General features: G+C 44.1%; 1 protein-coding gene across 1 annotated transcript in view; it reads right to left on the minus strand.

The window, feature by feature from the left end:
* Nucleotides 1–8,311: 8,311 nt before the first annotated feature.
* GTF2H1 (general transcription factor IIH subunit 1) overlaps nucleotides 8,312–19,966 on the minus strand; it is a 31,287-nt gene continuing 19,632 nt past the window's right edge. Inside the window, exons 9-14 of the mRNA XM_065403172.1 lie at nucleotides 19,299–19,387; nucleotides 17,497–17,614; nucleotides 16,291–16,381; nucleotides 12,273–12,388; nucleotides 9,455–9,547; nucleotides 8,312–8,770 (exon numbers count right to left, since the gene is read on the minus strand). Of these exons, the coding sequence (XP_065259244.1) occupies nucleotides 8,684–8,770; nucleotides 9,455–9,547; nucleotides 12,273–12,388; nucleotides 16,291–16,381; nucleotides 17,497–17,614; nucleotides 19,299–19,387 (594 nt within the window). The 3' untranslated portion in view covers nucleotides 8,312–8,683. The remainder of the gene's footprint in view (nucleotides 8,771–9,454; nucleotides 9,548–12,272; nucleotides 12,389–16,290; nucleotides 16,382–17,496; nucleotides 17,615–19,298; nucleotides 19,388–19,966) is intronic.

The following is a 19,966-nucleotide window of genomic DNA, read 5'->3' on the forward strand; positions in this document are numbered from 1 at the left end:
CAACAGCCCCTCTGAAGCAGCAGGGAAAGGCAGTGCCTACCTTGCTGCTGGACAGAACAAGCTTCCATCCTTATGTGGTCAGGCAGTGAGCCAGCCCTGCTGGAAGAGGAGGAGTTTGGCTCAGGTAGGATGCAGCAGCAATAGGCTGCCTGGCCCTCTCTGGTTGGGGAGCAGTAGGGCAGCCTGATGGGGTGTTCTGGAGGGAGCCAGAGAGGAGAAGGAAGCTGGGTTGGACATGAGCCCAATAAAGTGTTTCCGCTGAAATGGCTAAATAGCACTTACGCAGCAGGGCATGGGCTGACTGAAAGCCCAGCTCAGTCACAGGTGGAGGGAGGAGGGTAATTCCCATAGTAGGAAATGGTGGAGAAGCTGGTGATGTCTGATCTCTGAAAAATAAATCCACGGAGAAGGAAAAGCAGCTTCAGAAGGTTCACGCTGAAATCTCTTGCTACCTTCCAGACAATGGGGGCTGTACGGTGCTTTACAGAGAACGCGTTAGGTCTGTGCTCACAGCTTAGTGTTTGGGGCTCATTGAGGTATCTTTTGTGTCATTTTCAGAATTGATGTTCATCAACTTTATTATATTGTAGTAACATCCAGTGGCCCGTCAGGATCAGGGCCCATTCTGCTGGGGCCCATACAGACATCACACCTACAACCAAGACCGAATAAGCAAAGGGGTAGTTTAAAAATGAGGAAATTGGGCTGATTTGTTTAAGTTGGATAGAAGGGTGTACGTGAACTTTGGGTGTATAAATTTAGCTCACTTTACTGTGGTCTCTTTTGCAGTTCTCCCTCCCCTTGTTGATTTACTGCTTGCAAGTAGACATCACCGGCTGGTCCTGCTTTTGCAGCTAGGACTTTATTTAAGTGCCCTCTAGTGGACATTTTGTGTGTGTGTGGTGGTTTTTTTTTTTTTTTTTTTAAGATGCTTAACTTGCTAGCATCATAGAAATGGGGACAGCATGCACTGACTTGGTCTCTCTTGTGTCGTGTTATATAAAGAAATGGTGAACAATGGTAAACCAAGTGTAGGCCCTGCACAACGGGTATTTAGCTTATTACTGGGATTGGGTAGGCAAATCCCCTTCTCCCTTCATATACGCTTTTTAGGAACAGCTCATATTGGAACAAATAGAGCCCTGGGATGACTGAGCTACGCCAGAGATGAACTTATGAAACTTAAGAGCTCAGGCTGTTTAGCTAATCAAAAAGAATATTGAGAGGTGACTTAATTACAGTGTATAAGTATCTTCATGGGGAGAAAATACCCTGGTGCTAAAGGGCTCTTGATTCTAGCAGAGAAAAGTATAATAAAAACAAGTGGCTGGAAGCTGAAGCCAAATTCAAATTAGAAATGTATACACAGATTTTTAACAGGGAGGGTCATTAACCATGGGAACTAACTACCAAGGGAAGTGGGGGATTCTCCATCTCTTGATGTCTTCAGATCAAGACTGGACGCCTTTCTGGAAGTTATGCTTCCAGTCAAACAAGTTATTGGTCTCAATACCGAGGTAACTGGGAGAATGCAGGCTGTTGACACATTAGAGAATTCTTCTGAAATCTGCAAGATGAAATTCATTAAAGACAAGTGCAGAATATACTTAGGAAGGAAAAACCAAATGCATAACTACAAAATGGGAAATAACTGGCTAGGTAGTAGTACTGCTAAAAAGGATCTGGGGATGAGAGTTGATCACAAATTGAACACGAGTCAGCAATGTGGTGCAGCTGTGAAAAGGCTGGGGTGTATTAACAGAAGTGTTGTATGTAAGACATGGGATGTAACTGTCTCACACTACGTGACACTGGTGAGGTCTCAGCTGGAGTACGGTGTCCAGTTCTGGGCGCCACACGTTGGGAATGATGTGGAGAAACTGGAAGAGATCAGAGGAGAGCAACAATGTTGATAAAAGCTTTAGAAAAATCTGACCTATGAGGAAAGGTTTAAAAAAAAAAAAAAAAAAAAAAGATTAAGTGCTGTTATAAAGAGGACGGTGATCAATTGTTCTCCCTGTCCGCTGAAGGTCGGACAAGAAGTAATTGGCTTAATCTGCAGCAAGGGAGATAGCTAGATATTGGGAAAAGCTAATGATCCAACCAGCGGACCAAATTTGGTGATGAATCCTGGTCAGATGCCACCTGAGGCATGTTGCGCATACGCTAAGATGACGACTTCACTATCCGGGTAGTTAAATTCTGGAATAGGCTTCCAAAGGAGGTTGTTGAATTCCCATCATCCTGGAGGTTTTGAAGAATACCTGCCAGGGATGGTCTAGCAGTGGCATAACCAGCTTCTAAGAGGAGGGGGAGCAAACATAAAAAAGGCGCACCCCTCCTTGGCTCCTCCTCTGGCCGCACTGCCCCTCCCCCCCATTGGCTCCTCCGGCCCTGCCGTGCCACCCCCGTACCCCACCCCCCGCTCCTCCGGCCACGTCCCCTTGGCTCCTCCTCCGGCCGCTCCGCGCCCCCCTCCCTTGGCTGGCTCCTCCGGCAGCACCTCCCCCCCAATGGCTCCTCTGGCCCTGCCGTGCCACCACCGCAGCCCCCCCCCGCTCCTCCGGCTGCGGCTGCCAGCCGCCATGCTGCGCCCCCCCGCCGTTCCTCCGGCCGCGCCCACTGTCTCCCCGCGGCTGCCAGCCGCCAGCCCACCGTCCCCCCTCCTCCAGCCGCGGTAGCCGGCCGTGCTGCGGGCGGCCAGCCTGCGCCCCCCCGCTCCTCCGGCCGCGCGCCCACTGCCCCCCCATGGCTGCTGGCCGCGCTGTGGGCGGCCAGCCTGCGCCCCCCCCGCTCCTCCGGCCGCGCGCCTGCCGCCCCCCCATGGCGGCCAGCCGCGCTGTGGGCGGCCAGCCTGCGCCCCCCTGGCCGTGGCTGCCTGCAGGCCGCATGCCGCGCGCCCGCTGCCCCCCCATGGCTGCCAGCTGTGCTGCGGCCTGCGGGCGGCCAGTCTGCACCCCCCCCTCCTCCGGCCGTGGCTTCGGGTCGCAGGCCGCGCCCCCGCTCCTCTGGCCACGCACGCGGTCAGCCGCCCCCCCATGGCTGCCGGCCACGCTGCGGGCGGCCAGCCTGCGCCCCCCCCCTCGCTCCTCTGGCCGCCTTTGGAAAGGCGCCGCTTTTGGCGAATTTGCTGATGGGAAGTGGCTGCTTCCCCTGCACCCCGCTAGCTACGCTACTGTGGTCTAGATTTACTTGATCCTGCCTCCATGGGGAGGACTTGATGTCTCGAGGTCCCTTCCCACCTTACATTTCTAGGGTTCTAAATTTAATGGCCTGTGATATACAGGAGGTCAAACAAGATGACCTAATGGTCCCTTCTGGCTTTAAACTTGTCCCTCCCTTTGACTAAAGGAGTATGTTTGCCATTAATTGCTAGTGTTTGCAACTTAGGGGTAACTTTTGGACCCACTCCCAGGTGCTGTTTATTCCATATTACAGTAGTGACTCATTTGCATCTAGCTCAGATGTTGTCACCTTTCCATCCTTATCCAGGCTTTTTTGTTAAGATTAGATTATTGCAATGCACTCTACATGAGGGTGTACTAGAGCTGGTTGGAAAATTTCTGACTAAACCATTTTATCAGAAAATGCCGATTTGTTGAATCCAAAATATTTCAGGGAAACATCACAGGGTACAGTGAACTTTTGGCATATCAGTGTCAGGGTTCCAGTAGACACCTGCCAACTTGCTGGGGAACCCAGTCTTCCAGGGTCTATGGCTCTGGGAAAGTCCCACTGTATGAGATTCCAGTTCAGGGAGCCAGCTGGCCCAAGAGTCTGCAAGTCCTGAGATCCCCAGCCCAGGACAGTCTGCATGGCAGGGCTGCCCCTATCCCTGGTAGCTCCAGTAGTTGTTGAGTGAAATTGATGTCAGTTTTACCTCTGCTAATAGCCGTTACGAAACTGACAGGAATGTCATTTTCACTCAGCAGCCATCAGGATCTTGGGCAGCAAACTTGGTTTTGTAAGCACAACCTGTCTGTGTTTCCAAAATTACTTTTTTGGGGGGCGGGGAAGAGAGATTTCTGGTTCATGTGAAATGTTTGAAAAATTTGGATCTATTCTGATTTGGACCAAATCAGCAACATTATCCATGAACTAGAAATCCCACGTTTTGGCCAGCTCTGTGTTACACCTTAAAATCAACTGGAGACTGAAGCTGTTGCAGAACACCGGGGCTTACTTACTGAGGGGGTGGGGGGAGAAATAACAGCATTGCCTTAGGATCTGCAGTGGCTGCCTGTTGGTGTCTGGGTGGAATTTTAGGGCTTGGTTATGACCTGCAAAGCCCTGAATGGCCCAGGACTAGCCTAGTGGAGGGATCACGCATCCCCCTGTGCCATTCTGCCACAGCTGTGGTCAGCCGGGGAACTGAAGCTCACTATGAAAGAGGGCTGGCAAAGGCTCAGACTGTGGCACTCTTCCCCTGATCCAAAATAGCCCAAATTTGATGACTTTCCAGGCAAGCTGCAAACGATACCTGTTTGAGCAGGTTTTCAGAGAAGATTAAGGTATGTTTTCTAGCTGATGACGGGGTTGGTGGGTGGCTGGCTGAGCTCATGTGGAAGTGATGATTTTAAAGATGCTGCAGCTTACTATTTCTTGTATACTTAATTGTGAGAGCACCTCGATTAACTTTATTTTCAATCAAGGTAGACCGTGACCTAAAAAGGACGATGTTTCTATATTGAGAGAAGCAAGGACCATAGATGTGATAGTACAGCCCTATGACTTTGGACTGTGTAGAAACTATAGAGGATCAAGATGGGTCAGACTTTATACAACACAACTCACGCATGCAGAGGAAGTAGCATTGCCCATAAGACAGATGGCACACTTTCCTCTGGCCCAATGTTATCGTAGTGCTTCTGGTAGCAGCATAGCATCAGTCTTTTAATGAGGCCTCCAGCTGAAGGACCCAACCCCATATTCTCATTAAAGATCCCACAAGGACTAGTCCTGTGTTTATTTTTTGCCAGATTCCAGTGTAACTAGTCACTAGGTATAAGAAGTCACAGCCATAAGAAGTCAGTAAATGAAATTCTTCACTTTCCATTCTCATTTTAGGGTTAGTATATGCTGTTAAGTAGATGCCATCTTCCACCCTAGCAAAGCCTGCATTTGAGTGGTAGATGATGCAATTGTTACAGTACCTATAGGTTGTACAGTATGTTTGGTAATTAAAAGTGCTATGTTAGTATATATAAATACTAGGGTTTTCCTATCTTACAGTGAGGCTCCAAGACTTAAGAGGGGAGCAGGTTAATATACCACCTATGTCCTCTTAGCCAATCGCTGTTATATGACTGACTGGGAAAAGTTACGAGAGACCCAAGTAGCAATGGGAATATTGTACTCTACTATTGCAGCAATAATTAAATGCTTCCTACATTTAAAAGCTTAATGAGGAATTTCAAAAGATGTTTGTCACAGAATAAGGAGGATTCCTTTGCCACTAGTAAGTCCTCTTCTAAAAAGCACTCGACTGCCAAGAAGAGAGCGGAGCTTATACCATATGCAGCGCCTTTGATTGAGACCCAGTTTGTTTTGTTTTAGATTTGTTTGAACATCGCAAAATACACAGCCTAAAGCATTAGAGAAGACTTGACTGCAGAATTCAGTAGGGTTTATTCTACAAATACTTTGAATCAATGCCAATGATACAAGATGTATGAATTTCCTTTAAAAATACAAGTCAGTATAAAAGATTCCAATTAGCATATAATGCAAGGTAGAGAATGATTCAGTTTCAAAACGGTTAAGGAATTATCAGGTCTTTTTTTGGACCATGCTACAAAAGTATTGAAATCAATGCTGTCAGGAGATAAAAAAGGAGAAAGGTACCTAAAAGGAAGTAAGTATCAAAGGGGTAGCCGTGTTAGTCTGGATCTGTAAAGGCAGCAAAGAGTCCTGTGGCACCTTATAGACTAACAGACCTATTGGAGCATGAGCTTTCGTGGGTGAATACCCACTTCTTCAGATGCAAGTTGCATCCGAAGAAGAGGGTATTCACCCACGAAAGCTCATGCTCCAATACGTCTGTTAGTCTATAAGGTGCCACAGGACTCTTTGCTGCCTAAAGGAAGGAGTATTTCAATTTGTAGGCGAGAGAGTGACTGCGTCCCTTACTTTAGGAGGGGCTTGCATCTTTTATTGCCAAAATATTTTAAAGAGCAATATGTGAAGTGCATAGCAGCCTAGCTCAAATTGGACAGAACTGCTGCTTTCAGCATTTCTTCACAGCACGCTTTCTATTAATCCATGACACATTAGGTAGCAACAAGCTCCCTGGTATCTATGTAAACCTAAGGACCTGTGAGGAGGGAACATATCCCTCCCTCAAACAATGATTGCAAGGCAAGGATTCCCCAGAGTGCAGGGACTGTGTGCATATGCACTGAAACTTACTAAACATTTTTCCCAACAACATTGCCAGGAGTGGTTAATGCTGTTGCTTCAGCCTAAATGTCACTTAATTTGATGTTCAAAACCCTACCTTTGTAATGTTAAAACAGTGCGATTGCTTAAAAAAAAAAATTCAGTGCAATCTTGCTTAAGTTTATCATAGCTTCAGGGAAAATTAGAATATAACTATCAATTTTCCTCATTCCTGGTCTGATGAAAGCTTTTCCACTGAGAATTGTACTATAGTTTAGAAAAAGCCACTTAATGTTTCTTTATTTTGGAGTACGCTGCTATTTTTGTGGCTATTTAAACAGTTAGATTTACGACACTGATAGGTGCCCAATGTTAAACACAACTATTGTGGGTCAACGTCTCCCAGGTATGAGTCTATTAACATCCATTGCAATGAGAGCAGGGATGAATCAGGCTTACTTTTAGTTCCTGGAGAAGTAGGTTACGCTGTTTACACACAGACAGTAGGACCATATACTACCAGAGTGCACACATTGCATTTTTAGCAAGCTGGCTCCTCCCACCTCTTCCTCTTACTACACTTTTCACCATGTAAGGTTAGAAAAACTGTTCCTCTTACTAAACCCAGCAGTCTGTGTGGTAGCAGAACCATATTAGTTACCACAGAGCAGATAACATGCACCTATCTGCAAGGGCAGATTGAGGGAAGCTAGGTTAACAATGCATTATTACATTTCTAAACACGGCTTCATCAGTGCAGACAGGGACAGAAATTCTGATTGTACCAAAAACCTTATCAAACTATGCAATCCCCCCAAAATTGCATACAGTAAGCATGTAGCTTACATACTTTACTCAATGAGAAAATCCTCCTCTCCTCCAAAGGGAGCAGCAGTAGAGCATGGACACCACAGAGTTTCTGCTACTGTGTGTGTGTGTACACACACTCTCTCTCTCTCTGTCAGGATTAGGTGCCATCCCCTTACTGACAACATACGGTGGGGTTTAAATACCATTCCAATGCTCATCAGTCTCTCTAAGGTAAGCCATTCTGGAGGCTGATTAGAATGGCTGTCTGCTCTTAAATACGTACTGTCGTTCTGAGTTGTCTCAGTGTATTAAATGTATCCTAATTCTCTAACAGTCACATTTAACCCAAGTCAAAAACTCAGTAGCCCATACCATGGGCCCTGTTAATGATCAAAATGAAACAATGAAATACAGTGTGTCATTACGGCATCTACTAATATAGAACAGGTTTACTTTGTCTCTAAGTCAAATATTTAATACAAGACAGGTAGGTCTTATGATCAACTCACAGTTTATCTATTTGGAACAAAGTATGGCACAGATTCCAGACATCTCTCAGGAGCTTGTGTATTCACACACTTTTCCCTCTTTTGCAATGATTATCAATTCGCCAAAAATAGTGTAAAAGTCAACAAGAGTGGAGAAAAACAGATTTAGGAGAAATCTTTCTCTTCTAAGAGATGAAAGTAAGTGACTTTTCTTCTAGTTCTTTAGTAAGAAACTTTATTTTAGAAAATGCATTCTCTCCTCCTCAAACCAGACGCCACCTTAAAAAAAAATTGCAATAGCAACCCCTGCATTCAAAGGAAAACATGCAAACTTGATGGCTGAAAATATTCTGCATAAAAATCCACGACACGAGGCAAAAGTGTGCCCTCCCCCACTCGTGCCTTTAGGGGCTCCAAACCATAAACAGCTGTCAGTGCAATGTCTGTTGCTTCCAGTTTGTGGGGAAACATATGGCCGAAGCTTGTCTTCTGACAGCTAATCTTGTCAGATGTTTGAAGCAAAAACAGTCTCAGCTATATTTAAAATGTCATTGTTAACCTGTTTCAATAAGTACAAACAGAATTCAATAAAATGCCAGAATCCAGTGAAGAAAAATGTTAAGTTCTACCCTGTGCCATACACGTTTTAAAAAAATTAGACAAACAGTTTCAGATTTTATTAATACACCCTTTTTAAAGTTTATTTCTGAAAGCAGCTCTTTGCGCAAATCAAAAGCAGTTCCTGAGTAACTGCAGTAAACAGCGTCTTAAATATGTTTTTTTTTTTTTGCCTCTCAGCTCTTCCGTTTTGGTTCTTCCTTAATTTTTCCCTAGTTTCAAGTTTAATCACAGGTCCTTTTCCAAAAAATGTGCAAGTTCAGTTAGGAACATTTCCAGGAATCCACATGTTGCAGATGTTCCTGCAATATCTAAGAACTGCACATTTGCCAGGTTGTGTTCCTACAGCTATTGCAGATTTCCCTCTCCAAACTTTATAGCGGGAGTCTTCACGTTTTCTTCAGCATACGTCGGGACTGCCACGTGTGGAACTTGTTGTAGGCTGTCTGCAACATCTCTTCTATATGATTTATCAACTGAAAGATAAAACAAAGGGATCTTCCCAGTATCTGAGAAACGTGTGCCCTTACTCTGATCAAACCTAAATGGGATTGATTGTCGTTTCTCTCAGTATGAGGAATCAGGAGTAACCACTAAAGCCTAGGGAGTTGCATCAAGGTATGTGATGTGAGAGGAGAATTGGCCACAATTGTTTCAATTACAAAATGTCTCGAAGTTTTATTAGTCAAGTATGGCAGAGTATCAGTAAAGACAGTGGATATGCAGTTAGCTAGTTCAAGGGAAACTATGTGGATGACTTATGTTCAAGTGCTGTACTTAAAAGCACTTTCAATAGTCACTGGAAACTAGCTAAACAGGCCATTCATCCAATCATTGAGAAATCAGACTTGCAAGATGATAAAAGGAGAAAATTATTCCAGAATGTAATACCCCTACATCCTTTTCTCCATCAGCCATAGGTTTTTTGGGGGGGGGCTGGGGAGGGAAGGAGAGGGACGGGGACGGGCAGGAGGAGGATGAGAGAAACACACTTTTTAGAAGAATTAAGCATTATACATATAGTTAACAGAACAAATTAAAAACCCCAAATACAGGAGACCAAAATCTGCCATCCTGTGATAAATATGAGTCAGTTATTTTTTTCAAGGTCAATATGCACACAAATAATTGAAATGAGAAAGGATACTTTTTCCTCTTACATTTGTGCTTAAATACTGTCTCCGAATTTTTTCTTGGAATGGACAGAGCTTTGTAACTTGAAATCTTTCCAAGTTACTCTTCATTTTCATAACCTGAAAGACATCAATAGGAAAAAAGTGTACAAACTCCTGCATATGAACATTTTCTTGCTTTCAGCAAATTGAAATACCTGGAAGCTAGTACCTAGGGTTACTGTAAATATGCACAGTTAAAACAAATTGCTAGGAAGCACTTACTGTATTGAAAATATGATCTCTGTTTTAAACTTATGGAAACAAGCACTAAATGGCTATGACAAGATGGCATTCACCCAAGAGTTCTGAAAGAACTCAAATGTGAAATTGCGGAACTATTAACTATGGTTTGTAACCTGTCCTTCAAATCAGCTTCCGTACCCAATGACTGGAAGATAGCTAATGTAACACCAACATTTAAAAAGGGCTCTAGAGGTGATCCCGGCAATTACAGACCAGTAAGTCTAACGTCAGTACCGGGCAAATTAGTTGAAACAATAGTAAATAATAAAATTGTCAGACACATAGAAGAACATAAATTGTTGGGCAAAAGTCAACTTGGTTTCTGTAAAAGGAAATCATGTCTTACTAATCTATTAAAGTTCTTTGAAGGGGTCAAACAAACATGTGGACAAGGGGGATCCAGTGGACATAGTGTACTTAGATTTCCAGAAAGCCTTTGACAAGGTATCTCACCAAAGGCTTTTATGTAAATTAAGTTGTCCTGGGATAAGAGGGAAGATCCTTTCATGGATTGAGAACTGGTTAAAAGACAGGGAACAAAGGGTAGGAATAAATGGTACATTTTCAGAATGGAGAGGGGTAACTAGTGGTGTTCCCCAAGGGTCAGTCCTAGGACCAATCCTATTCAACTTTTTCATAAATGATCTGGAGAAAGGGGTAAACAGTGAGGTGGCTAAGTTTGCAGATGATACTAAACTGCTCAAGATAAGACCAAAGCAGACTGCGAAGAACTTCAAAAAGCTCTCACAAAACTGGGGCAACAAAATGGCAAATAAAATTTAAAATGTGGATAAATGTAAAGTAATGCACATTGGAAAAAATAACTCCAACTATACATACAATATGACGGGGGCTAATTTAGCTACAACTAATCAGGAAAGAGATCTTGGAGTCATCGTGGATAGTTCTCTGAAGACGTCCACGCAGTGTGCAGCGGCGGTCAAAAAAGCAAACAGGATGTTAGGAATCATTAAAAAAGAGATAGAGAATAAGATGGAGAATATCTTATTGCCCTTATTTAAACCCATGGTACGCCCACATCTTGAATACTGCGTACAGATGTGGTCTCCTCATCTCAAAAAAGATATACTGGCACTAGAAAAGGTTCAGAGAAGGGCAACTAAAATGATTAGGGGTTTGGAACGGGTCCCATATGAGGAGAGATTAAAGAGGCTGGGACTTTTCAGCTTGGAAAAGAGGAGACTAAGGGGGGGATATGATAGAGGTATATAAAATCATGAGTGGTGTGGAGAAAGTGAATAAGGAAAAGTTATTTACTTGTTCCCATAATATAAAAACTAGGGGCCACCAAGTGAAATTAATGGGCAGCAGGTTTAAAACAAATAAAAGGAAGTTCTTCTTCACACAGCATACAGTCAACCTGTGGAACTCCTTGCCTGAGGAGATTGTGAAGGCTAGGACTATAACAGGGTTTAAAAGAGAACTAGATAAATTCATGCTGGTTAAGTCCATTAATGGCTATTAGCCAGGATTGGTAAGGAATGGTGTCCCTAGCCTCTGTTTGTCAGAGGGTGGAGACGGATGGCAGGAGAGATCACTTGATCATTACCTGTTAGGTTCACTCCCTCTGGGACACCTGGCATTGGTCACTGTCAGTAGACAGAATAGTGGGCTGGATTGACCTTTGATCTGACCCAGTATGGCCATTCTTATGTTCTTAAACTTAAGTGGTTTAACCGAGCATAATATGCTTCACAAATGTACTGTGGTAATTTCTACAGTATCTTTGTCAGCAACACTTTACATTTAACATTATTTATCTCTCTGCTTCAAGCCAACAGCGTACTATGATTTTTTAAAAGTTTTGCAGTAGAAGGCCCAAGACATCTGAATAGAAGTTTTCATTTCCCACAGTAACCTTCTTTGTCTGATCCAAAATGAGGCACGGTAGTTAAATGCCTTGTCCAAGGTCAAATAGGAAGACAGTGGCAGAGCTAGAATCCTATGCTTTGTTTCTGATTCCTCATCCCATGCTCTAACCTTTTTGAAGTGCAATTATACTCTGCAAGGTGACTAGAATGGCACAATGATTCTGTGGATGTGTGTGTGATTCTATACTAAACTTGCTCAGTTTAGACAAGTTCTTTCCTGCCTACCACTGTTATCTTGATTTTGAGATCCAAGGTTGATTGTATTTTCTTTCTGGTTCTCATTACCAGTAATCAGGATTCTGCAATTGGAATATAGGTAATATGACAATTTGAGCCACAAGAATTCAGCCACTTCTTCTGTATTGTGGTTAACAGGACAGCGAAAAACAGATTTAGGCAATAGCATTGGCAGATCACACTCCAATTACGCAGAGGGAGCAGATCTGCTAAGTTAAATATGCTATTTTTACATAGTGGCTTTCTGTCCATAATCATTTAAGGAGTGAAAGGACAAATATGTAGAGTTATATATACACACCACATGATTAATAATGTAATACTACAGCTTGAATAAAAATACTTTCAATTGTCTCATTACAGAACACACATATGGTTACAAGATACACTGACATTTATACTAGCAAGTTTATATCCTCAATCCCTCTTACCTTTTCTTCTAGGAATGGTGTATTAACAGGAAAGCAGGACCAGAAGTGACGTAGTAGCTCCCCAAGTGCCACATACAAGTGTTTCAGTTCAGACTGAACATCATTTGGCACCATCTCTGCAACAGGAAAAGAAATTTTCTAAAAGGCATGTTACTTAAATTATGTAATATGTAAGTAAAATAAGAGCTGGCTAATACATAGCGAAAGCTGTCTGATACCTGTAACAGGAGCAGTCTAGGACTCAAACAACTGTATTGTGTCAGTCCACAAGCAGAGAGTCAATTACACTATTTCTCTGTAGTCTATTTATCAGTCTCTTAAAACAGATGATCATTTAAAAAGTTAAGAACAGAGTGTTTATTAAACTTATTCCCCTGGAGCTAATAGGACCCAAAAAACCACCCACCGTCGTTAGGAACACTGGACCTTAACCTGCTGCTACATCCTCCATCTTCTTCCAATGGGGACTGAGGGTGAGAGCCCCCTGAGCACTTCCCCAACCTGAAGCGTGCAACCCTATCACAATCCACTTGTTGTGGAGCAGAAGCAGCACAAATTAGTTTGGATCTTACTGACTCACATAACAGCACTGGATCAGGGTCCTTCCCTCCTCATGACATACAAGGGTAGGGGTAGGGGCGAGATCATGGTGGCAGAGGAGGTAGAGAGACCTTGTACAGAGAAGAAAAATACCGGGAAGGAAAGAGAACAAAGAAGCCATAGGAGTGAAAGAAGCAAGGGAAAAGAATTAGAGACTGAGGCTAGGTCTACACTACGGGGGGGAGGGGGTGTCGACCTAAGATATGCAACTTCAGCTACACAAATAGCGTAGCTGAAGTTGCGTATTTTAGGTCAACTTACCTGGCTGTAAGAACGGCAGCGAGTTGACCGCTGCCGCTCCCCCGTCGACTCCGCTTCCGCCTCTCGCTGCAGTGGAGTTCCGGAGTCGACGGCAGAGCGATCGGGGATCGATTTTATCGCGTCTATACTAGACGTGATAAATCCATCCCCGATAGATCGATTGCTACCCGCCGATCCGGCGGGTAGTGAAGACGTGCCCTGAGATGCCCAGGAAGAGAAGTTAAAAAGCAGAAATGTAAAACAGTCAATGAGGAAGCAGCAGTACAAGGAGCCCCCAAAAGTCTGTATGGGGATAAAATGGAGAAGGGTGGGTCCCCAGCAAACATGATATACCAGGGCCCCAAATTTCTCTCAATGCGCTCTGCAGTGGCTCTTTGGGGAGGGGGGGAAGCTGTAGAGCACAGTCCCAGGAATGCTGGGAGACACTGTGCCTGACTCAGGGTATGTGGCTGCCGTGCCACACTCAAAGGTGCATGGTGCCCTTGCTCCTGCATGAGGATGGCTGGGCCTGCTCCCTTTGGGAGGTTAGTGCCATTGCAGTGTGAGTACTAACTGCATGGAGTCCTTGTGCTCCCAAAATGCAAGGCCTCAGACTCCCATGCAGGGCTGTGAGAGGAAGGATCTTTGACCCCTTCCACAACTACCTAGGGCTGGGTATTGTTGAGCCCAAGTCTCTAAGGACTCTGTCTTCACTGCTAAAAAAGCTGAGTCTTTTCCTTCAGGGTAACTACTGTGTCTGAGCTACTCCTGAGCAGTGAAGCCAGGCCTTAAGACTGTTCCTGGCCAGAGTTCATCTCACCCTCTGCTTGTTCGCACACACGCTGCTCTCTCCTGGCTTCTCACAGGCAGGCAGTGCTTTCTTCAGTCTGGTTCAATTAAATACCTAATTGCAGCTCTCCAGAGCAGTCACACGGTCCTTCCCCATGCCAAAGTGTAGTGCAAAGAGGTTCCATGCAGCAGAGCCACAAAAAGTAATAACTGTGATCAAGTAATGCAAACTCACAGTAACTATCAACAACTTGACCTTGACTTGAAGGTGTCAGCAGAACTCCAAACAGAGCCTGCAAACAATGCCGCTGTATGAGCTTTATTTCATTAAAGAGCTTGCAACTGAGCCTGGCTTCATTATGAAACATGTTCCCCAATACTATTTGCAGGCACTTGTAAGCTTTGACCTATGCATTACCCCATCACCAGAATTGTGCACTTTAGCTCTCTATAGTACCCCCAAGGTCTTACACACCTTGCATTTTGGGCGGATCCATCCTACATAGCAACTTCCTATGCCTGCTTAATTTGTATTCACTTCCACCCTTTCTGCATTCTTGAGGGTAGAGGAACTGGTGGCCTGGTGAGTAAGGTATTATTTTTTAAGAGTGGAGTTGGGGTTGCAGAAGTGGGGTAGAATACAAAATTAAGGGGTTGGAAGAAAAGACAGCAAACAAACCCAAACCCGACAGCATGGGTGGGATAACCTGGTCCTTTCCCACCCTTTATTGCCCCCTTTTCATCCATTCTGAAGTGCACTCTACACTCTCCCTTGTGGTTACCTGACTGTGACTACTTCTGCCCTTGTTTCTGTGATGCTTCCTGTCAGTTACTAGGGAAGTGAAGAGTGCAAACTGAGCCTTACAGGGACACAGCTTAGTCTCTGCAAGGCTGAAGAGACAGGGGCTGAAGGAAGTATAAGCAGGATCGGTTGAAAGGGAAGAACTCAAGTGGACACATAGGGCCTGTGTAGAACAGTTATGCCTCTGTAATCCATAGGAAATATTAACACCGAGCAATTATTTCATAGAGACAAGGTGGATGGTGTAATAACTTTTATTGCACCAACTTCTTTTGGTGAGACAAGCTTTTGAGCCACACAGAGCTCTTCGAAAGGTACTCTGAGCATCACAGCTAAGTCCATTTAGCTGTGACAGTCGGAATAACTTTCCCTGACCTGAAGAAGAGCTGTGTGTAGCTCGAAAGCTCATCTCTCTCACCAACAGCAGTTGGTCCAATAAAGATATCACTTCACCCACCTTATCTTTCTAATATTTTGGGACTGACACAGCTACAACTACACTGCATACAATTATTTCATAGACAGATTTGGTTACAAAATCTGTTTCCAAATCAAATCTACAGCTTGTTCCCCTAGAATAAATGAAGTTTTATTTTGTAAATGGCAGAGAAAACATAAGAGCCAAGAAGCTACCCCTCCGCTTTTACACTCCAAGGCCAGGGAGTGTTGAGTTTTAGCCCTTAACTCAAGGCTTCAGAACTTTCATTTGTTTACATTTGGCAGCTGGACTGCTGCTGCTACCTCTTCTCTCCTGTGGTTCCTCACTGCTACCACAGCAGAAAGCCAGAAGGGGGAGAGAGAAGGGGGAGAATACACAAAGCAGGTATAGAGATGAAAGCACCTAAGTGTGAGCAGAGAGATTGGAGGAGAAACTAGGCTTAGGGTATGTCGTCACTAGCAACATGGCAGCACTTTAACATGGCTGTGTAGTCGCGGCACCAGTGCTGGGCGAGAGCTCTCCCAGCGCTGTAAAAAAACCCACCCCCACGAGGGGAGTAGCTACCAGCGCTGGGAGTGCGGCTTCCAGCGCTGGTGCACTGTCTACACTGCCACTTTACAGCGCTGAAACTTGCAGTGCTCAGGGGGGTGTTTTTTCACACCCCTGAGCAAGAAAGTTGCAGTACTGTAATGTGGCAGTGTAGCTAAGGCCTTACTGGCTGTCCTCAACTGAACAGAATGGCCACTTGGGCCTCACCCTATCTGCTCAAAATGGTGGCACAGGTTGGAAGCAGCTAGACAGGGCCTTTAGTGGAGGAGTAAAATGGTCTTACCTTTAAATAACTTAATATTCTGTGAGTCAGTCTGACTTTATTTGCTCCTAGCTATCTTAATTCCATTTACCTCAGCACCAGAGCCACCACTGCCTCCTTATTGGGCAGACTGGATTGCTAGTTTCTTTCAGAATTTTTCCTTTGTCACTTCCACCTGATAACTTTTATACTTTGCAACTGTATTTTAGATGAATGTCTCTGCATTTGCTTTGTCAGCATAATCTGTTGTAGCCAAAAATAAAAAAGCCAGGGCACCCCACCGTGTTGTTGGTATAGTCTATACGGCTGAACGATAACATACTACGTAAAAACTTACGGTTTATGGCTTGCTGTGTCCCACCTTGCATAAGTGCTCCTCCAGGTGACAGGGCTGTGATGCTGCTAGTAGCAGCACCACTGGAAAGAACCTTAAAAAAACCAAAGTCCTTTCATATCATTTTCCCCAGTGACTTGCTTTAAAACATTTTGGACAAATGAAGTCTTAAAGAAAAGTGTGAATTGCACTGGCTCAGACATATCAATCAGGACGTTAGTTAGTGATCTTAGACTGAAATAATTTTGGAAGTATAAAAGTAATCTCCCCATTGATGTGAGAGGGAATTGGACATGTAGTTCTACTAAACATTAACTCATGTTGCCTTTGGAAGTTCCAGAAACCATGATGGGAACAGACAGCACCTGTCCACCAGTATTGCTCTCAAATTAATGTCTATAGTGTGGGTTCTTAACATGCACATGATATTGCCGAACTGGTGCATGTATTGAGTGATCTTGACTTACATCCAAACTTTTAATAAGGCAATATAACAATTAAAAGAAAATTTTCACTGGTCCTCATGACTTTACTAGAACGGTGAGGCACAAACAATTGTGGTAATTTAATAAGGGCCAAATGTAAATTTTCTGAATGCAAGGGAGGTTACAAGAACCAGCTGCCCCAGCCAACCTGAGGGCACAGCACACAGGCAGCCATTTGATAACCTCAGAGATGTAGTAGGACCTGTGTCCTACTGATTCACTTAGTCACAAACCCACTGGCTGTGACCTTGTATTGCTATTGATTCCTCCCCTCCTTGTGCCTGAGGTAAGGGCCACCAGAAATAGCTTCACCTTCACCTTGTGGAGCTAAGTCCCAGTGTGTGGCTTTGTTCTACCCTGTGCAGTACAGCAATACTGATTCCACTACATTTGGAGCTTCCTCACAGGTATGAGAGGGCTGTAGGATTTGTCCATCAGTACCAGCAAATCTGGTAGTTACTTGTCTTAATATTACAACTTCAGAGAAGAGCTGAAGTGGTATGGCTAAAACACTGCTCTGCAACTTAATTAAGTGTTGTTCTGACTGAAGACTTCTTCTAAAACAGTTTCCCACATTATGCAATTTAATAGGAAAAGTATCAGGTTCACCTTGAGGGACAAAACTGTGCAAGTACCATAATTCTAGTAAGTCAAGAAATATCTGGACTAGTATTAAGGAGGGAGTTTTACTTTTCTGTATTTAAATTAAAATGAATTTTCCTACCTGAGTTAGTCTGGGTACATAGGCTTCCATTTCTTCTCTAATACTATGAAAAGAATTAATAATATCCTGACTAGTTGCATATTGCTGTGATTGAATTGGAGTTGGACCATGATAATACCTATGGGAAGAGAAAGGGGAAAAAAACCAAAAAAACACAAGGTAACTTAATTCCCAGTAGACTAAGATTTATGTAATGTAGCAGTTGCACCTCTCAGATTTTAGGTGCAGTACAAATTTGGCTTTTGGCCTCTATTAAAAATTAAATAAATCAGGGGTCTGATTGGAAATGTAAAAAAAAATAAAAACGTAACTGTAAGCTTTCAAATTCCACCTGCAACCTAAGTTTTCCCCATATGTGACAGCAAAATGAGAAAGAACAGGCCATTCTTGATTTTTTGTTATGCAGATCTTAGGGCAGGTCTATGCTGCATCGGCACAGCTGCAGAGCTCTCCTGTCAGCATAGTTAATCCACCTCCTGTGAGAGGCAGTAGCTACACCTCTACCCCGATATAACGCGGTCTTCGGGAGCCAAAAATCTTACCATGTTATAGGTGAGACCGCGTTATATCTGGGTAGAGAGAGGAACCGCTCCTTGCCCCAGCTCACCTCCGCCTCCTCCCCTGAGCGCGCTGCCACCGCACCGCTTCTCCCCCCGTCCCTCCCTTCCAGGCTTGCCGCGCCAAACAGCATTGGCGCCGCAAGCCTGGGAGGGAGGGAGGGAGGGAGGAGAAGCGGAGCTGCGGCGCACTCGTGGGAGGAGGCGGAGGCAGAGCGGAGGTGAGCTGGGGCGGGGGGGGGGGGGGGGGGGGGCTGCAGCAAGTAAGGGGGGAGCGCAGAGGAACCGCTTGCGGTAACACGAATTCGGATATAACGAAGTAAAGCAGCCCCGCCCCCCGGAGTGCTGCTTTACCGCATTATATCCGAATTCGCGTTATATCGGGGTAGAGGTGTATGTTGAGAGGAGAAGCTCTCCCGTTCACAAAGCGCTGTCTACATGGGGTGGGTTGGGGGTGGGGGGGTGGTTAAGGTTGGTATGACTATATCACTCAGGGGAGTGGATTTTTCACACCTGAGTGATGTAGTTATACTGACACAGGTCTGTAGCATAGACCTGGCCTTAATGTCATCACCCCTTTTATGCTTTGCTCAGCACTGGCAGTACTGTCACTTAGACTGTCAGACTCCAGATGAATGGGGCAAGTCCCACCTCTCAGGACTAGTATTTGACAAACACCACTACCCCATTGGTTCACATTTGGAAGGATATCTTTGCAACTGTCAGGACAAGAGATATAACGTTTTTCAAACTGAAAGGTTAGGTTCTGGAAGACAAAAGGGAAGCACATCACAAAAGAAGTGAATCAAACCATTGAGAATTGACCCAAGTCAACACCCAAGTAAGATCTGTGTCTGTGCAGTGTGTGCAAATATTTCCAAATGCATCATACCAACAGAAATGCTGATAAGAGGTCTCAAACTACATTAATAAGGTAAATTTGTTAGACTTTCATACTCAGACTAAAATTATGGATCTCTTCTAGCAATAGTTTGTAATAGGTTTACTAAATTCACAAAAGTTATTATTAACTAAAGATACAGTTTTGAAAATGGTAACTACTTAAATTTGTTTAAACAAGGTTTCAGATTAATTAAATTTTAATCTAGAAGCACTCAAATGCCATGTAAAATACAAAGCAGATTAGGGACAGATTGATTCTGAATAGATCATAAAGAGATTTATTAGTTTTAATATGTTGAAACATCCAAAAAACTGCAGTTTTCTTTTATTCATTGAACTTACCGATCAGATTTCTTTAGGTTTAGTGCAATAGTTTTAATGCTATTATTCTTTCCTAAATCTTCATATTCAATAGCCTCCTGTAGCTTCACCTGCAATATGAGACACAAATCAAAACTAATTACTTATGATATAGTTGCACATACGTAGACTGTGCTTTTTTCCTTGTCCATTGTTTCCTGGGAAAAGAATGGAAAAAACCCAAGATAAATGAAAAAAAGCCCAAGTGGCTCAGATCCTCTGCGCTGGCAGTGCATCACCAGCATAGGTTGGGAGGAGAGGTGGCTTTGGCTGCCTAGCACAGTTTTCAGTGACACTGGCTGTGAAGGCCACAAGTTCCCTATACTATTTGCCATGGCATAGAGGGAGCTGCGGTATTTTCTCTATGCCACAAGAGGATTACCGCCATATACACGGGTCTTCCTTCCATGGCAGGCTGTTGGCCCTGTGATTAAGATTCCCTCAGTAGCGCAGCACAAAGTGGCCAAACGCTGTGCTATGATCTCAGCCAATATATTCAGCCAAATCCTGAAGACATTTACACAAACAGACAGGCCTAATTTTACAAGTGACTAGCATTCTTGGGTATCCAACCTGACATCTTAAAGGATCCAGGTCTTCAGAGGGCAAGTACTCAGCACTTTCTGAAAGTCAGGTCCCGTTAAGGGTCT

Source organism: Emys orbicularis, chromosome 4 (genome assembly GCF_028017835.1).
Source record: "Emys orbicularis isolate rEmyOrb1 chromosome 4, rEmyOrb1.hap1, whole genome shotgun sequence".
NCBI lineage: Eukaryota > Metazoa > Chordata > Testudines > Emydidae > Emys > Emys orbicularis.